This window comes from Bos indicus x Bos taurus, chromosome 15 (assembly GCF_003369695.1).
Source record: "Bos indicus x Bos taurus breed Angus x Brahman F1 hybrid chromosome 15, Bos_hybrid_MaternalHap_v2.0, whole genome shotgun sequence".
Classification (NCBI taxonomy): domain Eukaryota; kingdom Metazoa; phylum Chordata; class Mammalia; order Artiodactyla; family Bovidae; genus Bos; species Bos indicus x Bos taurus.
In genome coordinates, this window is record NC_040090.1 from 65,933,481 (window position 1) to 65,953,436 (window position 19,956).

The following is a 19,956-nucleotide window of genomic DNA, read 5'->3' on the forward strand; positions in this document are numbered from 1 at the left end:
CCAAAGCCACAATAAGTAACATTTTGCCCTTTAACTTTACATTATCTAATGTTTATCACTGACATTGTTTTATTAACATAAACCCAATTTTCTGGATTTCACTTTACTGCAGATGCTGAAAGCAGGAACTTCTCAGATATGGGAATATGTTGCCAAATTACATGATCCACAAAAGGAGAAGGCTTCATTTCTAAGGTTCATTTATTTAAATTACACTCCAGGAAGTAAAGGGATAACACCTTGTATTTCATCTTAGTCTACATATCATCTTTCCCAAAATTCTTAATATAGTCCAGACAGGGTTATTCCCTGGCGTCAAATGATGTAAGACAAATATTAAAACATTGCCTTAATCCCCACAAATCATTTCGGATAACACTGGAGAGGAGGCAGAGGCAGAATCAGTGTACGAGCAGTAAAAGGAGAAAAGTTTATTCAAATAATAACCTGTCCTATCAAGGAACCTAAATTAGGAGGTAATTTCCCAAACTGGACATTAGCTAAAAATCTGTTTTCACAGCAAGTGGAATGGTTATAGGAGTTAGACGGGTAACACACTCTTTAATCCCCATCAAAGGTAGAGTCCACAGGCAAAGTGGGCTACTCTTTGTAACGCACAAAGTGACGCAGCGTGGTGCACATCTTTCTAAAGTTTATCAGCCTCCTACAGGGAAAGTCTGGAAGAAAGAAGCTCTTCCAGCACTCTACCAACCATTACAACATAAAGCTGTATACAAACACACATACACACACAAAGCTGTACACTATACACTTAGAAAGAAGTCACCAAAGAAACAAACAGTTTTTACTTCACTGATGCTCTGGAACAAGGGTCAGCAAACCATGGCCCAGAGACCAAATCCAATTCCTTTCTTGTTTTGTAAATACAGTTACAGTGGAGCACAACTACAACCATTCATTTATATACTATGGCCCATAAAACTTAATATTAACTATTTGGCCCTTTACAGAAAAAGTCTGCCCCCCACCCCCCAGTTCTAAAAGTGAAAGTCTCTCAGTCATGTCCAATTCTTTGTGACCCCATGGACTACACAGTCCATGGAATTCTCCAGGCCAGAATACTGGAGTGGGTAGTCCTTCCCTTCTCCAGGGGATCTTCCCAACCCAGGGATTGAACCCAGGTCTCCTGCATTGCAGGCGGATTCTTTACCAACTATGCTATCGGGGAAGCTAACAGGGAAGCCCTGTTCTAGAAAACTGTCAATTACAGTTCAAAGAACACTTGGAGGCCACAGCAGAAGATGGCTATGGTTCCTACCAATAAAAAAGAAACATGTATAATAACACGTATGAAACGAGTTGCCAGTCCAGGTTCGATGCACGATACTGGATGCTTGGGGCTGGTGCACTGGGATGACCCAGAGGGAGGGTATGGGGAGGGAGGAGGGAGGAGGGTTCAGGATGGGGAACACATGTATACCTGTGGCTGATCCATTTCGATATTTGGCAAAACTAATACAATATTGTAAAGTTTAAAAATAAAATAAAATTAGATTGGGTAAAAAAAAAAAAAACTCTCTTTCCCCTTACCTTCATCCTTTTCTTTTCTTAGGGGGAAAAAAAAAAAAACACTCTTAGAAAAATCATCAGTCTGTTCGGTCGCTTAGTCATGTCCAGCTCTTTTCAACCCCATGGACTGCAGCACGCCAGGCCTCCTTGTCCATCACCAACTCCCAGAGTTTACTCAAACTCATGTCCACTGAGTCAGTGATGCCATCCAACCATCTTATCCTCTGTCATCCCCTTCTCCTCCTGCCTTCAATCTTTCCCAGCATCAGGGTCTTTTCCAATGAGTCAGCTCTTCGCATCAGGTGGCCAAAGTATTGGAGTTTCAGCTTCAACATCAGTCCTTCCAATGAACATTCAGGACTGATCTCCTTTAGGATGGACTGGTTGGATCTCCCTGCAGTCCAAGGGACTCTCAAGAGTCTTCTCCAACACCACAGTTCAAAAGCATTTGGCACTCAGCTTTCCTTATAGTCCAGTTCTTCAGGCACTCTATCAAATCTAATCCCTTGAATCTATTTCCCACTTCCACTGTATAATCCTAAGGGCTTGATTTAGGTCATACCTGAATGGTGTAGTGGTTTTCCCTACTTTCTTCAATTTAAGTCTGAATTTGGAAATAAGGAGTTCATGATCTGAGTCACAGTCAGCTCTTGGTCTTGTTTTTGCTGACTGTATAGAGCTTCTCCATTTTTGGCTGCAAAGAATATGATCAATCTAATTTCGGTATTGACCATCTGGTGATGTCCAGAAAAATCATACACCCTCTAAAATCTGTATCATCATTCTTTTGAAAACAAAGAACAGATGTTTCAGTGATGGTACTTACTAAGAACTTCTCAGCACTGGTAGAAAAGTTAGAGTGGGCAGAGAGAGGGAGAACAGGGTGGAGGTGGATATGACTTAACCCCTCTCCTTTACTTCTTCCAACTGTCTCATTTCTCAAAAAAGTGAATGATGCTTTTACACCCCAAAGCATGAGAGAAGAAAGTATAAAACTTCCTAGAATGCTCCACCTACTACAATTAAGAGAAAAAAAGCAATCTACCTCAAATCACACCTGACCAAACTTTAATTAAGAAAAAAAAAAAAAAATTAGAAAGCAGAGTTCCTATACAGCATTCATTTCAGTTTAGTCGCTCAGTCACGTCCGACTCTGCGATCCCATGAATCGCAGCACGCCAGGCCTCCCTGTCCATCACCAACTCCCGGAGTTCACTCAGACTCATGTCAATCGAGTCAGTGACGCCATCCAGCCATCTCATCCTCTGTCGTCCCCTTCTCCTCCTGCCTCCAATCCCTCCCAGCATCAGAGTCTTTTCCAATGAGTCAACTCTTCACATGAGGTGGCCAAAGTACTGGAGTTTCAGCTTTAGCATCATTACTTCCAAACACCCAGGGCTGATCTCCTTCAGAATGGACTGGTTGGATCTCCTTGCAGTCCAAGGGACTCTCAAGAGTCTTCTCCAACACCACAGTTCAAAAGCATCAATTCTTCAGCACTCAGCCTTCTTCACAGTCCAACTCTCACATCCATACATGACCACAGGAAAAACCATAGCCTTGACTAGACGGACCTTTGTTGGCAAAGTAATGTCTCTGCTTTTGAATATGCTATCTAGGTTGGACATAACTTTCCTTCCAAGGAGTAAGCGTCTTTTAATTTCATGGCTGCAGTCACCAACTGCAGTGATTCTGGAGCCCAAAAAAATAAAGTCTGACACTGTTTCCCCATCTATTTCCCATGAAGTGATGGGACCAGATGCCATGATCTTCATTTTCTGAATGTTGAGCTTTAAGCCAACTTTTTCACTCTCCACTTTCACTTTCATCAAGAGGCTTTTTAGTTCCTCTTCACTTTCTGCCGTAAGGGTGGTGTCATCTGCATATCTGAGGTTACTGATATTTCTCCCAGCAATCTGGATTCCAGCTGTGTTTCTTCCAGTCCAGCGTTTCTCATGATGTACTCTGCATAGAAGTTAAATAAGCAGGGTGACAATATACAGCCTTGACGTACTCCTTTTCCTATTTGGAACCAGTCTGTTGTTCCATGTCCAGTTCTAACTGTTGTTTCCTGACCTGCATACAGGTTTCTCAAGAGGCAGGTCAGGTGGTTTGGTATTCCCATTTCTTTCAGAATTTTCCACAGTTTATTGTGATACACACAGTCAAAGACTTTGGCATAGTCAATAAAGCAGAAATAGATGTTTTTCTGGAACTCTCTTGCTTTTTCCATGATCCAGCGGATGTTGGCAATTTGATCTCTGGTTCCTCTGCCTTTTCTAAAACCAGCTTGAACATCAGGAAGTTCACGGTTCACATATTGCTGAAGCCTGGCTTGGAGAATTTTCAGCATTACTTTGCTAGCATGTGAAATGAGTAAAATTGTGGGATAGTTTGAACACTGCCTTTCTTTGGGATTGGAATGAACACTGACCTTTTCCAGTCCTGTGGCCACTGTTGAGTTTTCCAAATTTCCTGGCATATTGAGTGCAGCACTTTCACAGCATCATCTTCCAAGATTTGAAATAGCTCAACTGGAATTCCATCACCTCCACTAGCTTTGTTCGTAGTGATGCTTTCTAAGGCCCACTTGACTTCACATTCCAGGATGTCTGGCTCTAGGTCAGTGATCACACCATCGTGATTATCTGGGACATGAAGATCTTTTTTGTACAGTTCTTCTGTGTATTTTTGCCATCTCTTCTTGATATCTTCTGCTTCTGCTAAGTCCATATCATTTCTGTCCTTTATCGAGCCCATCTTTGCATGAAATGTTCCCTTGGTATCTCTAATTTTCTTGAAGAGATCTCTAGTCTTTCCCATTCTGTTGTTTTCCTCTATTTCTTTGCATTGATCGCTGAGGAAGGCTTTCTTATTTCTTCTTGCTATTCTTTGGAACTCTGCATTCAGATGTTTATATCTTTCCTTTTTTCCTTTGCTTTTCGCTTCTCTTCTTTTCACAGCTATTTGTAAGGCCTCCCCAGACAGCCATTTTGCTTTTTTGTATTTCTTTTCCATGGGGATGGTGTTGATCCCTGTCTCCTGTACAATGTCACCAATTACAATAAAAATCTAAAGGAATCCCAGGTGCAGAGAGCTTGAGTCATTCAGCAAGTGAAAACAGTTGCTGAACTAAAACAAACAGTTCAACATTTCTCAATAAGCTTCAACCCTCAGTTCTGTATCAGCTCCTTGAGAACACAGGCCCTACATGGTGGCCTTAGAAATAAGTCCCCAGAGTTCCCACTGTGGAAGCAGAGCTGACTCATAAATACCAGCTGTCACCCCTCTAGAGCCACCACTGAAAGTCATGCCTGCCTGGCCTGTGCCCAGTTAACAACCAAGCACCACAGAGGTACCCATTCCTGCAGGACAGGGGGTCCCTCTGAAGGGCAACTTTGGTTCGAGGACATCCTGTCAGGAGAAGCTTTCTAAAAACAGCACTGTAGCCTGAGTGCTTCCTACCCACCCTTCTCTCCTCTCTCCTTTCCCTCCCTATTCCTATTCCTTCTCCTTTACCTTTACACTTTCCCCCAATAAATTCCAACTCACTTAATCCCATCTTGGTCTCTCATAGGATCCAAGATCTAGATTATACGAACAGCCTAGCCTCTAGATCCTTTAAAATTTAGATATGGTCCCTAATTGCCTCCCAGAAACTCATCACTGCTTCCAGATAGTTTCAAATATAGCTTCCGTATATTATTCCTACTGTTGGTGTAATAAATTACCAAAAACAATGACCTAAACCAACATTTGTTAATTTACAATTCTGCAAGTCAGAAGGCCAAAACTAGTCTCACTCAGCTAAAATCAATGTGTTGGCAGGGCTGCATTCTTTTGGGCAGCTTTAGGAAAGAATCCATTTCCTTGCTTTTTCCAGCTCCTAGAGGCTACCCACCGGAGAAGGCAATGGCACCCCACTCCAGTACTCTTGCCTGGAAAACCCCATGGACAGAGGGCCTGGTGGGCTGCAATCCACTGGGTCGCTAAGAGTCAGACACGACTGACGGACTTCACTTTCACTTTTCACTTTCATGCATTGGAGAAGGAAATGGCAACCCACTCCAGTGTTCTTGCCTGGAGAATCCCAGGGACGGGGGAGCCTGGTGGGCTGCCATCTATGGGGTCGCACAGAGTCGGACACAACTGAAGTGACTTAGCAGCAGCAGAGGCTACCCACATTTGTTGGCTTATGGTCCCCTTTATAGTTTTGAAAACCCAGCCAGCATGGCAGTCAAGTCTCTCACTTCACAGCTCCCAGACACTGACTCTTCTGCCTCCCTCTTGCAAGTTTAAGGACCCCTCGATGGTTACACTGGGTCCACTTGGATAATCCAGATCAGTCAACACATTTTAAAGTCAGCAATCCTTGCCTTATAACTTAATCACAGGTCTGGGGATTAGGATGCTGACATCTCTAGAAGGTCATTATTCTACCTACTACAACCTTCGAAGCCATTCAGTCTACTTGCAACTCCCTTCAACCTCATCTGAGGCCAATTCTGAAACATATATCATATTCCAAGGAGTAGGTCCCCCTCAAAGAACACTACACACTTTAACTTTTTTTTTTTATTTCTTCATGTTGCTCCCTCCACCTACAATGTCCGTGGCCAATCTTTTCTACCTGGAGAACACATCATTCAAGAACCAGGTCCACTCATGGCCACCACAAACTGCTATACAGTCCGTGCCCTACACAAAGGCATCTGGTAAGGCTGAGGTGTGGACGCTGAAACTCAGCCCACTTTCAGCTCCACAGGCCAGGCCTGAGGCTGCGACCACCAAGAGGAAGGGTAGCATGCCCAGAGGAAACACCTTTCTCTCAATCATAGGGCCAAAATGGGCTCTGCACAGAAAAACTGAACCTTTCCCCTAATTATACTGTCCCCTTACTCCACAGCACTGCACATATTTACTATCATTACATTTGTCAAAATGTATCAACCCCACCCCACCTCCCGAGGGATACAGACGGGTATTTTTTTTCCCCCACCTACTTTTACCTATGCTTCAACAACTTCCTGTCAAATTGTTTCAAATGTCTCTGAATCAAATTGTTCAGTATTTCACCAGTGAGGCTACTAAACACCACCTGTGTACTGTCCAATGTAATAAAACTGTAATGCACAAATTCTACCACCTGAGAAGCCATATGCTGAGGGTCTGCCCGTTTTTACCTACAATCTGCTCTAACTGTATCCCAGGACTGCTAACCCAGGCAACTGATTTCATACTGCATTTATTTCTTAAGAAAATACTTCTAAAATTAAAAAAAATAAAAACAATACTTGGTGAGAAAAAAACTGCTCCTTCAACTTAGTGAAAAGACTGGGATTTAAACATTTGTGTGCAAAAGAGTAAAACATGGTGATTTGGAGCCCTGGCATCAGACCTATATCTCCTGGATTAGAACTTTTTCACTTACGGTTTAATGTTGTGCCATTTAGCCTTGCTGTGTCTTAAAGTTTCGTAACATATAATGGAAACAATCTCATAGGGTTGTTTGCTGTGAGGATATGGCAAGTCAACATGTATAAAAGATTGATAAACGTTAGTAAATATTATTAAAACAAGAGATCAAAACGAGTGGATCCATGTTACCAAGCAGAATAAAGTCACCTGGAAAAGACCAGCGTGCACCAAACATCTAAACACTAAGGGCCTTCTTAAGGCCAAGCACTGCGGGACCCATCTTTGGGGAGAGCAAAGGAGTGTATCAATGGCCCAGTGGAAGAGGTGACAAAGAAGTTAAAGGCAGTCATCACAGCCTGCTGATGATATGATAAAGGCATACACGAAAAGCTACAGACACACAGCAGCCCTAACCCTACCTGCAGAGGTAGGAGGAAAAGTTGGTGGTAAATCTTGGAGGACAACTAGGTGTCCTCAGGGTGGGAGAAATGGGACTCCTTACTGCAAGCAGTGGAAACATCAAGGAGTTTGGCCAACTCACAATACAGCAGGTTGCTCTTTCACGTGTGCCTGCCACATACCACTTGGCTTTATATACGTTACCTCATTTGAGCCCTACAACATTCTCAGTGGTTAGTAATCTCTGTTGAATAAAGAAACTGAGACAGAGGGACATTAAGAAATTTGGCTAGTAAACACTTAAATGAGTGAGATTTAAACCAGGTCTGCCTGATCATAAGGAACTTACCCTTTCACTGGACTAGAATATGCTGACACGTTGAAGTGTTTGAAAATAATTGTGAGCCAAGAAGGGCTTTAATCAGGAGTAATAATGGACTGGGATTTCATCTCGGAAAGAATCATTCTAGCAGCAATATAGAGACTAGATTAGAAAGCAGTAAGACCTAAGGGACAAACCCCACCACCTGCTTCAGTAACTGAAGGTTTGCTATGCCCGTTTAAGTATTTGTAAGGCAAGCTTTTGTGTTACAATGGCAGAGTTGACTAGTTTCACCCTTACAACCTGCAAAACTAAAACCACTGACTATTCTGTCCTGTCTGCTGACCCATGTTACAAGCAATAGCTCCTGTGGTAACCCAGGCAAGGGACGATGCAGCCTGAACTAAGGCAAGCAGCGGGGATGGAGAAGTATCTGAGAAACTGAAGAAGCAGGGCTGATCACCAGTGTGACTAACAGAATGTGAGTGGTAAAACGGAAGCCTCCAGGATTAATCCTAGGTTTCCAACTCAGCAGTCTGCTTAGACTGGGGCCAGGACGTGGCAGCTTCCCAGGTGGCAGTAGTGGTAAAGAACCCACCTGCCAATACAGGAGACATGAGACTCAGGTTAGATCCCTGGGTCAGGAAGATTCCCTGGAGGAGGGCATGGCAACCAATTCCAGTACTCCTGCCTGGAGAATCTGATGGACCGAGGAGTATGGCTACAGTCCATGGGGCTGCAAAGTCAGACATGACTCAAACAACTTAGCACACTGAATGTGGTAGCCTAAATAACGGTCCCCAAATATGTATCTTACCTGACAAAAGTGATTTTGCACAGTGATTAAGATCTTGTCATGGGAGATTATCCTCGATTATCTGAGTAGACCCTAAATGTGATCAAAGCACCCTTACAAAAAAAGGACATAGGTACATGTGACACAGAACAGAAGGCAGTGGGTCTGTGGAGGCAGAAATTGGACTTATGCAGCCACAGGCCAAGGGAAACAGCCACCAGAAGCTATGAAAGGTAAGAAACAGAAGTTCCCCTACAGCCTCTAGAGGGAGTGTGTCCCCACTGACACCTCAATTTCAACCCAGTTAAACTATTTCAGACTTCTAGCTTCCAGAACTGTGACAGAATAAATTTCTGCTGTTTTAAGTCACCATGTTTGTGGTTGATTTGCCATGGTGGTAATATGAAAATAATATACAAGACTGTGAATTTAGTTTAAAAAGATAGGTAACTCAGTTTTAGACTGGTGGCATATAAGGTATTTTATGACACAGTTAAAGACATCCAGTAGCATCAGGGGGGAAAAATGATATGAAGTCAAAATAGCTCTGGGTAGAATACAAGGAAGTCACAGAAATAAGCCTTGGGATTACATAAGAGGACAGAACAGAGTGAGAAGAATTAAGGGCTGAGGCTCTCCTCCAGAAGCAATTTCAGTCAGATGAAGAAGGACCCAAAATGTAATCTAAGAGTAATTTACTTACAATGGCTTCTTGAGGTGCTGTGTATACAGTGGTAGTAATAAAAATATAACAGGTAATATGTGGAAAATTTATGTGTCAGACATTGTGCAGCACACTTTACATGCATACTTACTAACCACTCATAACTTTCAAACTTGGGAAAGCAGTACAGTAAGGCTATATATTGTCACCATGCGTATTTAACTTATATGCAGAGTACATCACGCAAAATGCCAGGCTAGATGAACCCCAGGCTGGAATCAAGATTGCCAGGAGAAATATCAACAACCTCAGATACGTAGATAATACCACTCTAATGGCAGAAAATGAAGAGGAACTAAAAAGCCTCCTGATGAGGGTGAAAAAGGAGAGTGGAAAAGGCGACTTAAAACTCAACATTCAAAAAACTAAGATCATGGCATCCAGCACCATCACTTCATGGCAAACATGAAGGAGGAGAAAAAGTGGAAACAGTGACAGATTTTATTTTCTTGGGCTCCAAAATCACTGTGGACAGTGACTGTAATCATGAATTTAAAAGACACTTGCTCCTTGGAAGGAAAGCTATGACCAACCTAGACAGCATATTAAAAAGCAGAGACATCATTTTACCAACAAAGGTCCATCTAGTCAAAGCTATAGTTTTTCCAGTATCATGTACGGATGTGAAAGTTGGACCATAAAGAAGGCTGAGCACCAAAGAATTCATGCTTTTGAACTGTGGTGCTGGAGAAGACTCTTGAGAGTCCCTAGGGCTGCAAGGAGATCAAACCAGTCAGCCCTATCAGCAGTCAACCCTGAATATTCACTGGAAGGACTGATGCTGAAGCTCTGATACTTTGGCCACCTGATGTGAAGAGCCAACTCACCGGAAAAGACCTTGATGTTGGGAAAATTGAAGGCAGAAGAGAAAGGAGAGGCAGAGGATGGTTAGATAGCATTACCAACTCAACGGACATGAATTTGAGGAAACTCCAGATGATAGTGAGCTTCCAAGGTGGTTCATATGGTAAAGAATCCGCCTGCAACGTGGGAGACCTGGGTTTGACCTGGGAAGATACCCTGGAGGAGGGCATGGCAACCCACTCCAGTATTCTTGCCTAGAGAATCCCATGGACAAAGGAGCCTGGTGGGCTACAGTCCATGGGCTCACAAAGAGTCAGACATGACTTAGAGACTGAATAACAAGAATACCCATAACTAATGAAGGTAGATACTATTATTCCTTTTAAAGACAAGAAAAGAGAAGCAGAGTAACATGCCCAAAGTCACTCATCAGGTGAACAAAGGTGAGGTGCATGTACATGTTCAGTCATGTCTGACTCTTTGCAACCCCACAGGTGAGCAAAAGCCAGAACCAAATCATCGTAACTTAAAACCCCCAATCACACACCCACAAATATATATATATATATATATATATATATATATATTTGACTTTAGTTCTCACATCTAGTAAGTGGTATGGAATTGGAACCAGACTCATATTTCTGATTCCAAAGCCTTTGCTTTTAACCATTATGCTAGAATTGCGTCTCTGAACATCACCCATCCTTCCTATACTTATTTCATTTTCTCAACTGAAGGACAACAACTTGTTTCATAAATAAATACATATATATACACACACACACATAGGTGTGTGTGTGTGTGTGTATACATAAGCCCAAAACAAACTCTAAGCTTTATCTAAACTTTAGTTCAGTTCAGTCGTGTCCAACTCTTTGCAACCCCATGAATCACAGCATGCCAGGCCTCCCTGTCCATCACCAATTCCCGGAGTTTACCCAAACTCATGTCCATCGAGTCCTTACTTTTGATCTAAGGGTTATTTAAAGAAAAGCTATACCAGCATGATACATGATGACTTTCCATATATGTCCTACATGTTAAATCCCTAATTACACTGCACTAAAAAGAAGCAATCACTGAAAGGCTGAGTGAGGTGGGTGAAGGCCAACAAACACAGAATTTACAGGGAAGGAAAAGAAAGGGTAGTTGCAGTCCCAAGGAGGCTGAGCAGGTAAGAGAAGTCAAGAAGTCAAAATGATAACTACAGGGATGTTCATCTGGGAACATCAGCTACATTGTAGGATGGTAAAGTATCAGAAACGGACTGGGAACCCAGCTTTTCTATGGCAATTCTCGGATGGGGACATGAAACAAGTTGTTGTCCTTCAGTTGAGAAAATGAAATAAGTATACAAAGGATGGGTGATGTTCAGAGACGCAATTCTAGCATAATGGTTAAAAGCAAAGGCTTTGGAATCAGAGATATGAGTCTGGTTCCAATTCCACACCACTTACTACATGTGAGAGCTAAAGACAAGTTTCTTATTCTCCTGGATCCTCAAGATTCTCATCTGTAAAAGAGAAATAAGACCCAATACCTCAGATCAAGTCAAATAATTAATGTAAACCACATGGTGAGTGGCTTATAATGTGTCATTATTTACCATAAGATTGTATTATTTTTATGAACATTACAAAATCACTGCAGATGGGGACTGAAGCCATGAAATTAAAAGACGCTTGCTCCTTGGAAGGAAAGTTATGACCACCCTCAGTTCAGTTCAGTCGCTCAGTCGTGTCTGACTCTTTGCGACTCCATGAATCGCAGCACGCCAGGCCTCCCTGTCCATCACCATCTCCTGGAGTTCACTCAGACTCACATCCATCGAGTCAGTGATGCCATCCAGCCATCTCATCCTCTGTCGTCCCCTTCTCCTCCTGCCCCCAATCCCTCCCAGCATCAGGGTCTTTTCCAATGAGTCAACTCTTCTCATGAGGTGGCCAAAGTACTGGAGTTTCAGCTTTAGCATCATTCCTTCCAAAGAAAGCCCAGGGCTGATCTCCTTCAGGATGGACTGGTTGGATCTCCTTGCAGTCCAAGGGACTCTCAAGAGTCTTCTCCAACACCACAGTTCAAAAGCATCAATTCTTCAGCACTCAGCCTTCTTCACAGTCCAACTCTCACATCCATACATGACCACAGGAAAAACCATAGCCTTGACTAGACGGACCTTTGTTGGCAAAGTAATGTCTCTGCTTTTCAATATGCTATCTAGGTTGGTCATAATTTTCCTTCCAAGGAGTAAGCGTCTTTTAATTTCATGGCTGCAGTCACCAACTGCAGTGATTTTGGAGCCCAGAAAAATAAAGTCTGACACTGTTTCCACTATTTCCCCATCTATTTCCCATGAAGTGATGGGACTGGATGCCATGATCTTCGTTTTCTGAATGTTGAGCTTTAAGCCAACTTTTTCACTAAACAGCGTATTAAAAAGCAGAGACATTACTTTACCAACCAAGGTCCGTCTAGTCAAAGCTATGGTTTTTCCAGTGATCATGTATGGAGGTGAGAGTTGGACTATGAAGAAAGTTGAGCGCTGAAGAACTGATGCTTTTGAACTGTGGTGTTGGAGAAGACTCTTGAGAGTCCCTTGGACTGCAAGGAGAGCCAACCAGTCCATCCTAAAGGAAATCAGTCCTGAATATTCATTGGAAGGACTGATGCTGAAGCTGAATCTCCAATACTTTGGCCACCTGATGCGAAGAACTGACTCATCTGAAAAGACCCTGATGCTGGGAAAGATTGAAGGCAGGAGGAGAAGGGGATGACAGAGGATAAGATGGTTGGATGGCACCACTGACTCAATGACCATGAGTTTGAATAAACTCCGGGAGTTGGTGATGGGCAGGGAGGCCTGGCGCGCTGCAGTAGTCCATGGGGTCACAAAGAGTTGGACACGACTGAGCGACTGAACTGAACTGATAACTATTATAGCAATTAATCTCCCTATGCTTAAGCACTACTACGTTTTCCCCATTTTAGCAAAACCGCTGTAGTGAGCCAGAGGGCGGCCTGGTCGGTCAGGAGGCCTGGGCTGGCACCCAGCAGACCACCTGTGGCCTCAACGGGGCACCTCTCATCCCACCCCTTTCTCCTGCTCCCCAGGCAAGGTCCCAGTGACCGGTCAGCCCGCTCGCCCATGCGGCCCAGTGCGGCAGGGACATGCGGCCCCGCGCCCCCTCCCCGGCGCCGGCCTCACCTTCTCGTAATTCTGCATGAGGCGGCTGATAACCTCGCGCTCGACCTGCCACTCGGGTTTCTTCAGCTGCTTCCTCAACTGCTTCTTTTGACTCTGCTTGTGGCTGTGTTTCTTCTTCCAACGATTAAAGCTCCGCACCGGGTCGGGCCGGGCTCCCGTAGCCCGAGAGTCCGCGGTTTTTCCCATCACGGCGGCGGCAGCGAGAGCCCACACCTCGGTGAGACTTGAGTCCGCTCTGGCCAGGAGCGGAGATAACGCACTGAGAGGACGCGGAACCGGCGTGGGGCGAGAGCACGACTGCGCAGGCGCGAAACCAGAAGCCCGCCCCCGGGCTTTTAAAACCGGGGCACGCGCGGTCCACGGCCAAGGAAAACTGGATGGTGATTGGCGACTTGGAATTCGCGGGGCGGAGCGAATTAGTCTTGGGTGGACGTAGAGGCGGGGCAATCTGAGGAAGAGGGAGGGGCTGAGTGGCTCCTAAAGCACGAGGTGCACGAGCCCTGCTTGCTGTTTCTATGGTGACGTCATACAACTTAAGTCTTAAAAGGCTGTTACTTTGCCCTGCCTTTTCCTTGGCAAACCGCAGGCCAACACACACCCCCCAAACCCCAGTATACACGCACACAAAATCTGTGGATTAGAATTGTGATCCTCATTTTGCACGTTTCAGCCCAGGGAGCGGAATGATTTGCTGTTGTGTTAATTATTTGTTGTTGTTGTTGTTTAATATTTTACCCTCTAAGTATAGAGTCTATGGGGCTTCCAGGTGGCTCAGTGGTAAAGAATACACTTAGAAGACTCAAGTTCATTCCCTGGGTCGGAAAGATCCCCTGGAGCAGAAAACGGCAACCCACTCCAGTATTCTTGCCTAAAAAATCCCATAGGCAGAGGAGCTTGGTGGGCTACAGTCCATGGGGTCGCAGAGTCCGACACGATTGAACGAGTGAGCACGTACATAGTCTTTATTCCATAGCACTAACAGTTGCATGTATGCTTTTGAAATCCAACTTCAATTTTGAATGGTTAACATTTTGCTGACATAAATTTTCATTGTCTTTATCATTTCTTGAAACATGATAAATACCAATCTTTGCACCCATTTGCATTTTTTTCATTCATTGATAGTTTTTAATAAGAACAAATTCCTTCAAGGTACAATAAACAGAATCTAGTAAGTTTTCACTGTTTTAGAAAGTTTCTATTTTTAAAAAAGTTTCCAAAACTTCCACCTGTGCTGCTTTTTATTTTTTAATATGTATTTATTTAACTGTGTTGGGTCTTCATTGCAAGAAATAACATAAAAGCTTTGTATTTTATCTCAAATGTGTAAAAGTTTGAAAGAATATATACCCCAAAAAACTGCTAAATTTCAACATTGACTATTTTTGCCTAATGACATTTTATGAGAACAAGGAAACATGCACTGTTACATAATCATCGAATTGCTAAATTATTGTGATAAAATATGTACTTTGGGGATCTTGTTTTGACTGCAGAATCAGAGGATACCCCCCACTTTGTTTAAAAAACAAATCTGAGTTTTAACAAATAACAAATGTTGGTAAGAATGTAGGAAAAAGGGAACCCTCATACAGTGTTGATGGGAATGTAAATTGGTGCAGCTGGGAAACATTACGGAGGTTTCTCTAAAAACTAAAAATGGAACTATCATAGCACCCAGCAATTCCACTTCTGGGTATGTATCTGGAAAAAAGAAAAAACATTAGTTCAAAAAGATACATGCACCCCAATGTTCATAGCAGCATCATTCACAATTGTCAAGATACGGCAGCAACCTAAATATCCATCAAGAGATGAATGAATAACAAATGGTAGTGTACATACATACATATACATATATATATATATATATATACACACACAAACACATATGTGTATATGATGGAATATACACATACAATGTATATCCCATCCATATACAATGGAATATTACTCAGCCATAAAGAAAGAATGAAATTTTGCCATTTGCAGCAACGTGGATGGACTAGGAGCACATTAAGCTAAGTGAAATAAGTCAGAGAAAGACAAATACTGTATGATATAACTTATATGTGGAATCTAAAAAGCACAACAAACTAGTGGATAAAATAAAAAAGAAGCAGGCTCACAGATATAGAGAACAAACTAGTGGTCACCAGTGGGGGAGAAGGAAGTGAAGAGTGGCAACATAGGGGTAGGTGATTAAGAGGCACCAACTATTTAGGTTTAAAATAAGCCACAAGTACAACACAGGAAATATAGCCAATATTCTATAATAACTATAAATGGAGTATAACCTTTAAAATTGTGACTCGTTATATTGTACACCTTTAATTTATATAATATTGTACATCAGTGATACTTCAATTTTAAAAACTTGATAGTTTTACTAAAATACGTTTCAGAGTTAACTGCTACCAATCAATTTTTTTCCAGGCACAGAATCTCTTTAACAGTAGTTTTTTATTTAAGTTTTTCTTCTGTCTATAATGTAATTGCTTCTTTACATTGTTACTGAAATTAAATATTATTTAATTTCAAGAGAGTCCCACAACAGCTGAATAACTTGGCCTAGGAAGCTAAAACATGATTCCATCTAAGTCCTCTTATCATGTAAAAATAGCAATTTATGGTAAATTAATTCAATTATATGTTAGCTTTTTACTGAAAAGGAAATTAACAAAGCATATGTTTGTTCAGAAAAAGAAATCCCTCTGTTTCTTTGTATCTTATCAACATCATCAGTTTGAAGTCATTCTTAGGGCACAATATTTCTTTGGAATTTCAGAAATTGCATCTTAAGTTGGTTCCATCTTCTTTAATTCATATCCTCTAAAACTTGGCAGAGCCAACCTGCAATCACCTTAATCCCAGAGAGCCAGAGGTTATGAAACCTCTCTGACATTTTCAACAACAAAAATATATCTGTCTAATTGGCTAGAACACATACACTATTTAACAGAAGACCAAGAAGTTCTGGCCCACCACAGCCGCTCTGTTGCAAGCCACAGTCAGGAGTCATGAATCAATTAGCTTGTCTATGCACACATTTGTCCGTAAGGAGAGAAATACCTGTACTCTGAAAACTATCAGATGCTGGTGAAAGAAATTAAAGAAGACATAAACAGATGGAAAGATATACCATGTTCGTGGATTGGAAGAATCAGTATTATCCTTAATACTGATTATTAAGTTATTTCTCAATCAAAATAACTATACTACCCAAGGCAATCTACAGATTCAGTGCAATCCCTATCGAATTACCAGTGGCATTTTTCACAAAAATAGAACCAAAAAAATCTCAAAATTTGTATAGAGACACAAAAGACTCCAAATATCCAAAACAATCTTGAAAAAGAAAAACAGAGCTGGAGGAATCAGGCTTCCTGATCTACAGACTATACTGCAAAGCTCGAGTGATCAAAACAATTTGCTACTGGCACAAAAATAGAAATATAGATCAATGGAGCAGGATAGAAAACCCAGAAATAAGCCCATGCATCTGTGGTCAATTAATCTACGAGGAAGGAGGCAAGACTACACAATGCAGGAAAGACAGTCTCTTCAACAAATGGTGATGGGAAAACTAGACAGTTATATGTATAAAAAATGAAATTAAATCATTCTGTATCAATACACAAAAATAAGCTCAAAATGAATTAAAGATCTAAATATGAGACCAGACACTATAAAACTCCTAGAGGAAAACATAGAACACTCTGACATAAATAACAGCAACATCTTTTTCAACCCATCTCCCAGAATAATGGAAATAAAAGCAAAAATGATCAAATAGGACCTACTTAAACTCAAAAGCTTTTGCACAATAAAGGAAACAATAAACAAAAAGAAAAGGAACCCACAGGTTGGGAGAAAATATTTGCAAATGATGTGTCTGATAAAGGATTAGTCTCCAAAATTTACAGATTATGATACTTAATAGCATCAAAATAAACAACCCACTCAAAAAATGGACAAAAGACTTGAATAGACATTTCTCCAAAGGGGAGATACAGATGGACAATAGGCACATGAAAAGATGTTCAACATCGCTAGTTATTAGAGAAATGCAAATCAAAACTACAATGAGATATCACCTCACACAAGTCAGAATGGCTATCATCAAAAAATCCACAAACAACAAATGCTGGAGAGGGTGTGAAGAGGAGGGAACCCTCCTCCACTGTTGGTGGGAATGTAAACTGGTACGGCCACTATGTAAAACAGTATGGAGGGTCTAAATAGACTAAAGTAAATATTGAGCTACCATATGACCCTGCAATCCCACTCCTGGGCATATATCCAGAGAAAAACATGGCCCAAAATGATACATTCACCTCACTGTTCATTGCACCACTGTTTACAGTAGCCAAGACATGGAAACAACTTAAATGTCCATTGACAGAGGAATGGATAAGGAAGATGTGATACATCTACACAATGGACTATTACTCAGCCATAAAAAGAATGAAATTAGGCCATTTACAGCAACATGGATGGACCTAGAGAGTGTCATACTAAGTGAAGTAAGTTAGAGAAGGAGAAATATAATATGACATCCCTTTTGTGTGGACTCTAAAAAGAAATGATACAGATGAACTTACTTATGAAACAGAAAGAGACTCACAGACTTAGAAAACAAATTCATGGTTGCCAGGTGGAAGGAATAGCTAGGGACTTTGAGAAGGTCATGTCCACACTCCTATATTTAAAATGGATAACCAATGAAAACCTATTGTATAGCACATGGAACTCTGCTCAAGGTTATGTGCCAGACTGGATGGGAGAGGGGTTTGGGGGAGAATGGATACATGTATATGTATGGCTGAATCCCTTCACTGATCACCTGAGACTATCACAACATTGTTAATTAGCTACCCCCCAATACAAAATGTTTTTGGTGTTAAATAAATAAATAAATAACACTAAAAAATACTCTAATTCTGCAAGTATGAAGTAGAAACTAAACAATCTGAAGTGATCAGCCAGATCAACCAGTCTGCACATTGCTTTTTGTGAACCTCTGGTCTAATAGATTATAATTAATCATAACAACTGGGACTTCCCTGATGGCTCAGATGGTAAAGAATCTGCCTGCAATGCGGGAGACCCGGGTTTTATCCATGAGTCAGGATGATCCCCTGGAGGAGGGCATGGCAACCCATTCCATTATTCTTGCCTGCATATTTCCACGGACAGAGGAGCCTGAGAGGCTACAGTACATGGGGTCGAAAAGAGCTGGATACAACTCTGCGACTTTCACTTCACTTCATAATAATTGAAGCTGATTATAATTATATATATATATATAATTTGAATCAATTCCAGTTTAATGCCACTGAGGTTGCACCATAATAAAACTCAGAAAGATTAACATATGAAAAGAAAATAATAATTAATAGTCTCCATATGCCCTTGAATCACATTTGAGCCATAGAAAATACTAACAGCCTAACAAAACCATCTCCACTCAGGGATGTTATCAATAAAACTTACTAGCTCTCACACATAAGGATTCTGATAAAGCAGTCTACTAATAAAAATACTTGAGCGTTCATGCTCTAATCATTTGTCTGAAAGGAAGTAATCCTCTATCACATTTTTCACTTAGTGAGAAATTGGAATTTAGGTCTTTTTAGTTGGTCTATGGGGTTGCACAGAGTCGGACACGGCTGAAGCGACTTGGCGGCGGCAGCAGCAGCTAGTTGGTCATGGCCAGCAGGTGGCAGTCTAGGACCACGTGCTATCTTTCTCTTGCTGCTGCTGCTGCTAAGTCGCTTCAGTCGTGTCCGACTCTGTGCGACCCCAGAGACGGCAGCCCACCAGGCTCCCCCGTCCCTGGGATTCTCCAGGCAAGAACACTGGAGTGGGTTGCCATTTCCTTCTCCAATGCATGAAAGTGAAAAGTGAAAGTGAAGTCGCTCAGTAGTGTCCGACCCTCAGCGACCCCATGGACTGCAGGCTTCCAGGCTTCTCCTTTCATGGAATTTTCCAGGCAAGAGTACTGGAGTGGGGTGCCATTGCCTTCTCCGGAAGGTAGATTCAGAGGCCAGTAAAAACATTGAAAACCACTGCTCCTTTGGGGTTGGCTAATATAACACTGCTGCTGTTGCTGCTGCTGCTGCAAGTCGCTTCAGTCGTGTCCGACTCTGTGCGACCCCATAGACGGCAGCCCACCAGGCTCCCCCGTCCCTGGATTCTCCAGGCAAGAACACTGGAGTGGGTTGCCATTTCCTTCTCCAATGCATGAAAATGAAAAGTGAAAGTGAAGTTGCTCAGTCGTGTCCGACTCAGCAACCCCATGGACTGCAGCCTACCAGGCTCCTCCTTCCATGGGATTTTCCAGGCAAGAGTACTAGAGTGGGTCGCCAGTGCCTTCTCCAATAACTGAAGCTTAGAAAGATTAAATGACATGTCCAGGGTCACCGACCACTGGTACTGTATTCCAGTTTGGCACTGAAAAATATTTCTAATTTCTATCTGTATTATCACTGAACTCCTTTAATCTAACTGTTGCAGGAAGGAGGACCCCTTCCAGGGCCCAAAACTGGGCTCTTGTCTAACACTCAGAAATGAATTGTCTGAGGAGACACATGTGCTGACAAAGCAAGAGATTTTATTGGGAAAGGGCACTCGGGTGGAGAGCAGTAGGGTAAGGGAACCCAGGAGAACTGCTCTGCCACGTGGCTCGCAGTCTCAGGTTTTATGGTGATGGGATTAGTTCCCAGGTGGTCTTTGGCCAATCATTCTAATTCAGA

General features: G+C 42.2%; 1 protein-coding gene across 1 annotated transcript in view; it reads right to left on the reverse strand.

Moving 5' to 3' along the window:
* Positions 1–13,497, reverse strand: part of DDX10 (DEAD-box helicase 10) — a 318,321-nt gene extending 304,824 nt beyond the window's left edge. The window contains exon 1 of the mRNA XM_027563817.1: positions 13,199–13,497. Within this exon, the coding sequence (XP_027419618.1) occupies positions 13,199–13,384 (186 nt within the window). The 5' untranslated portion in view covers positions 13,385–13,497. The remainder of the gene's footprint in view (positions 1–13,198) is intronic.
* Between the last annotated feature and the right edge of the window lie 6,459 nt (positions 13,498–19,956).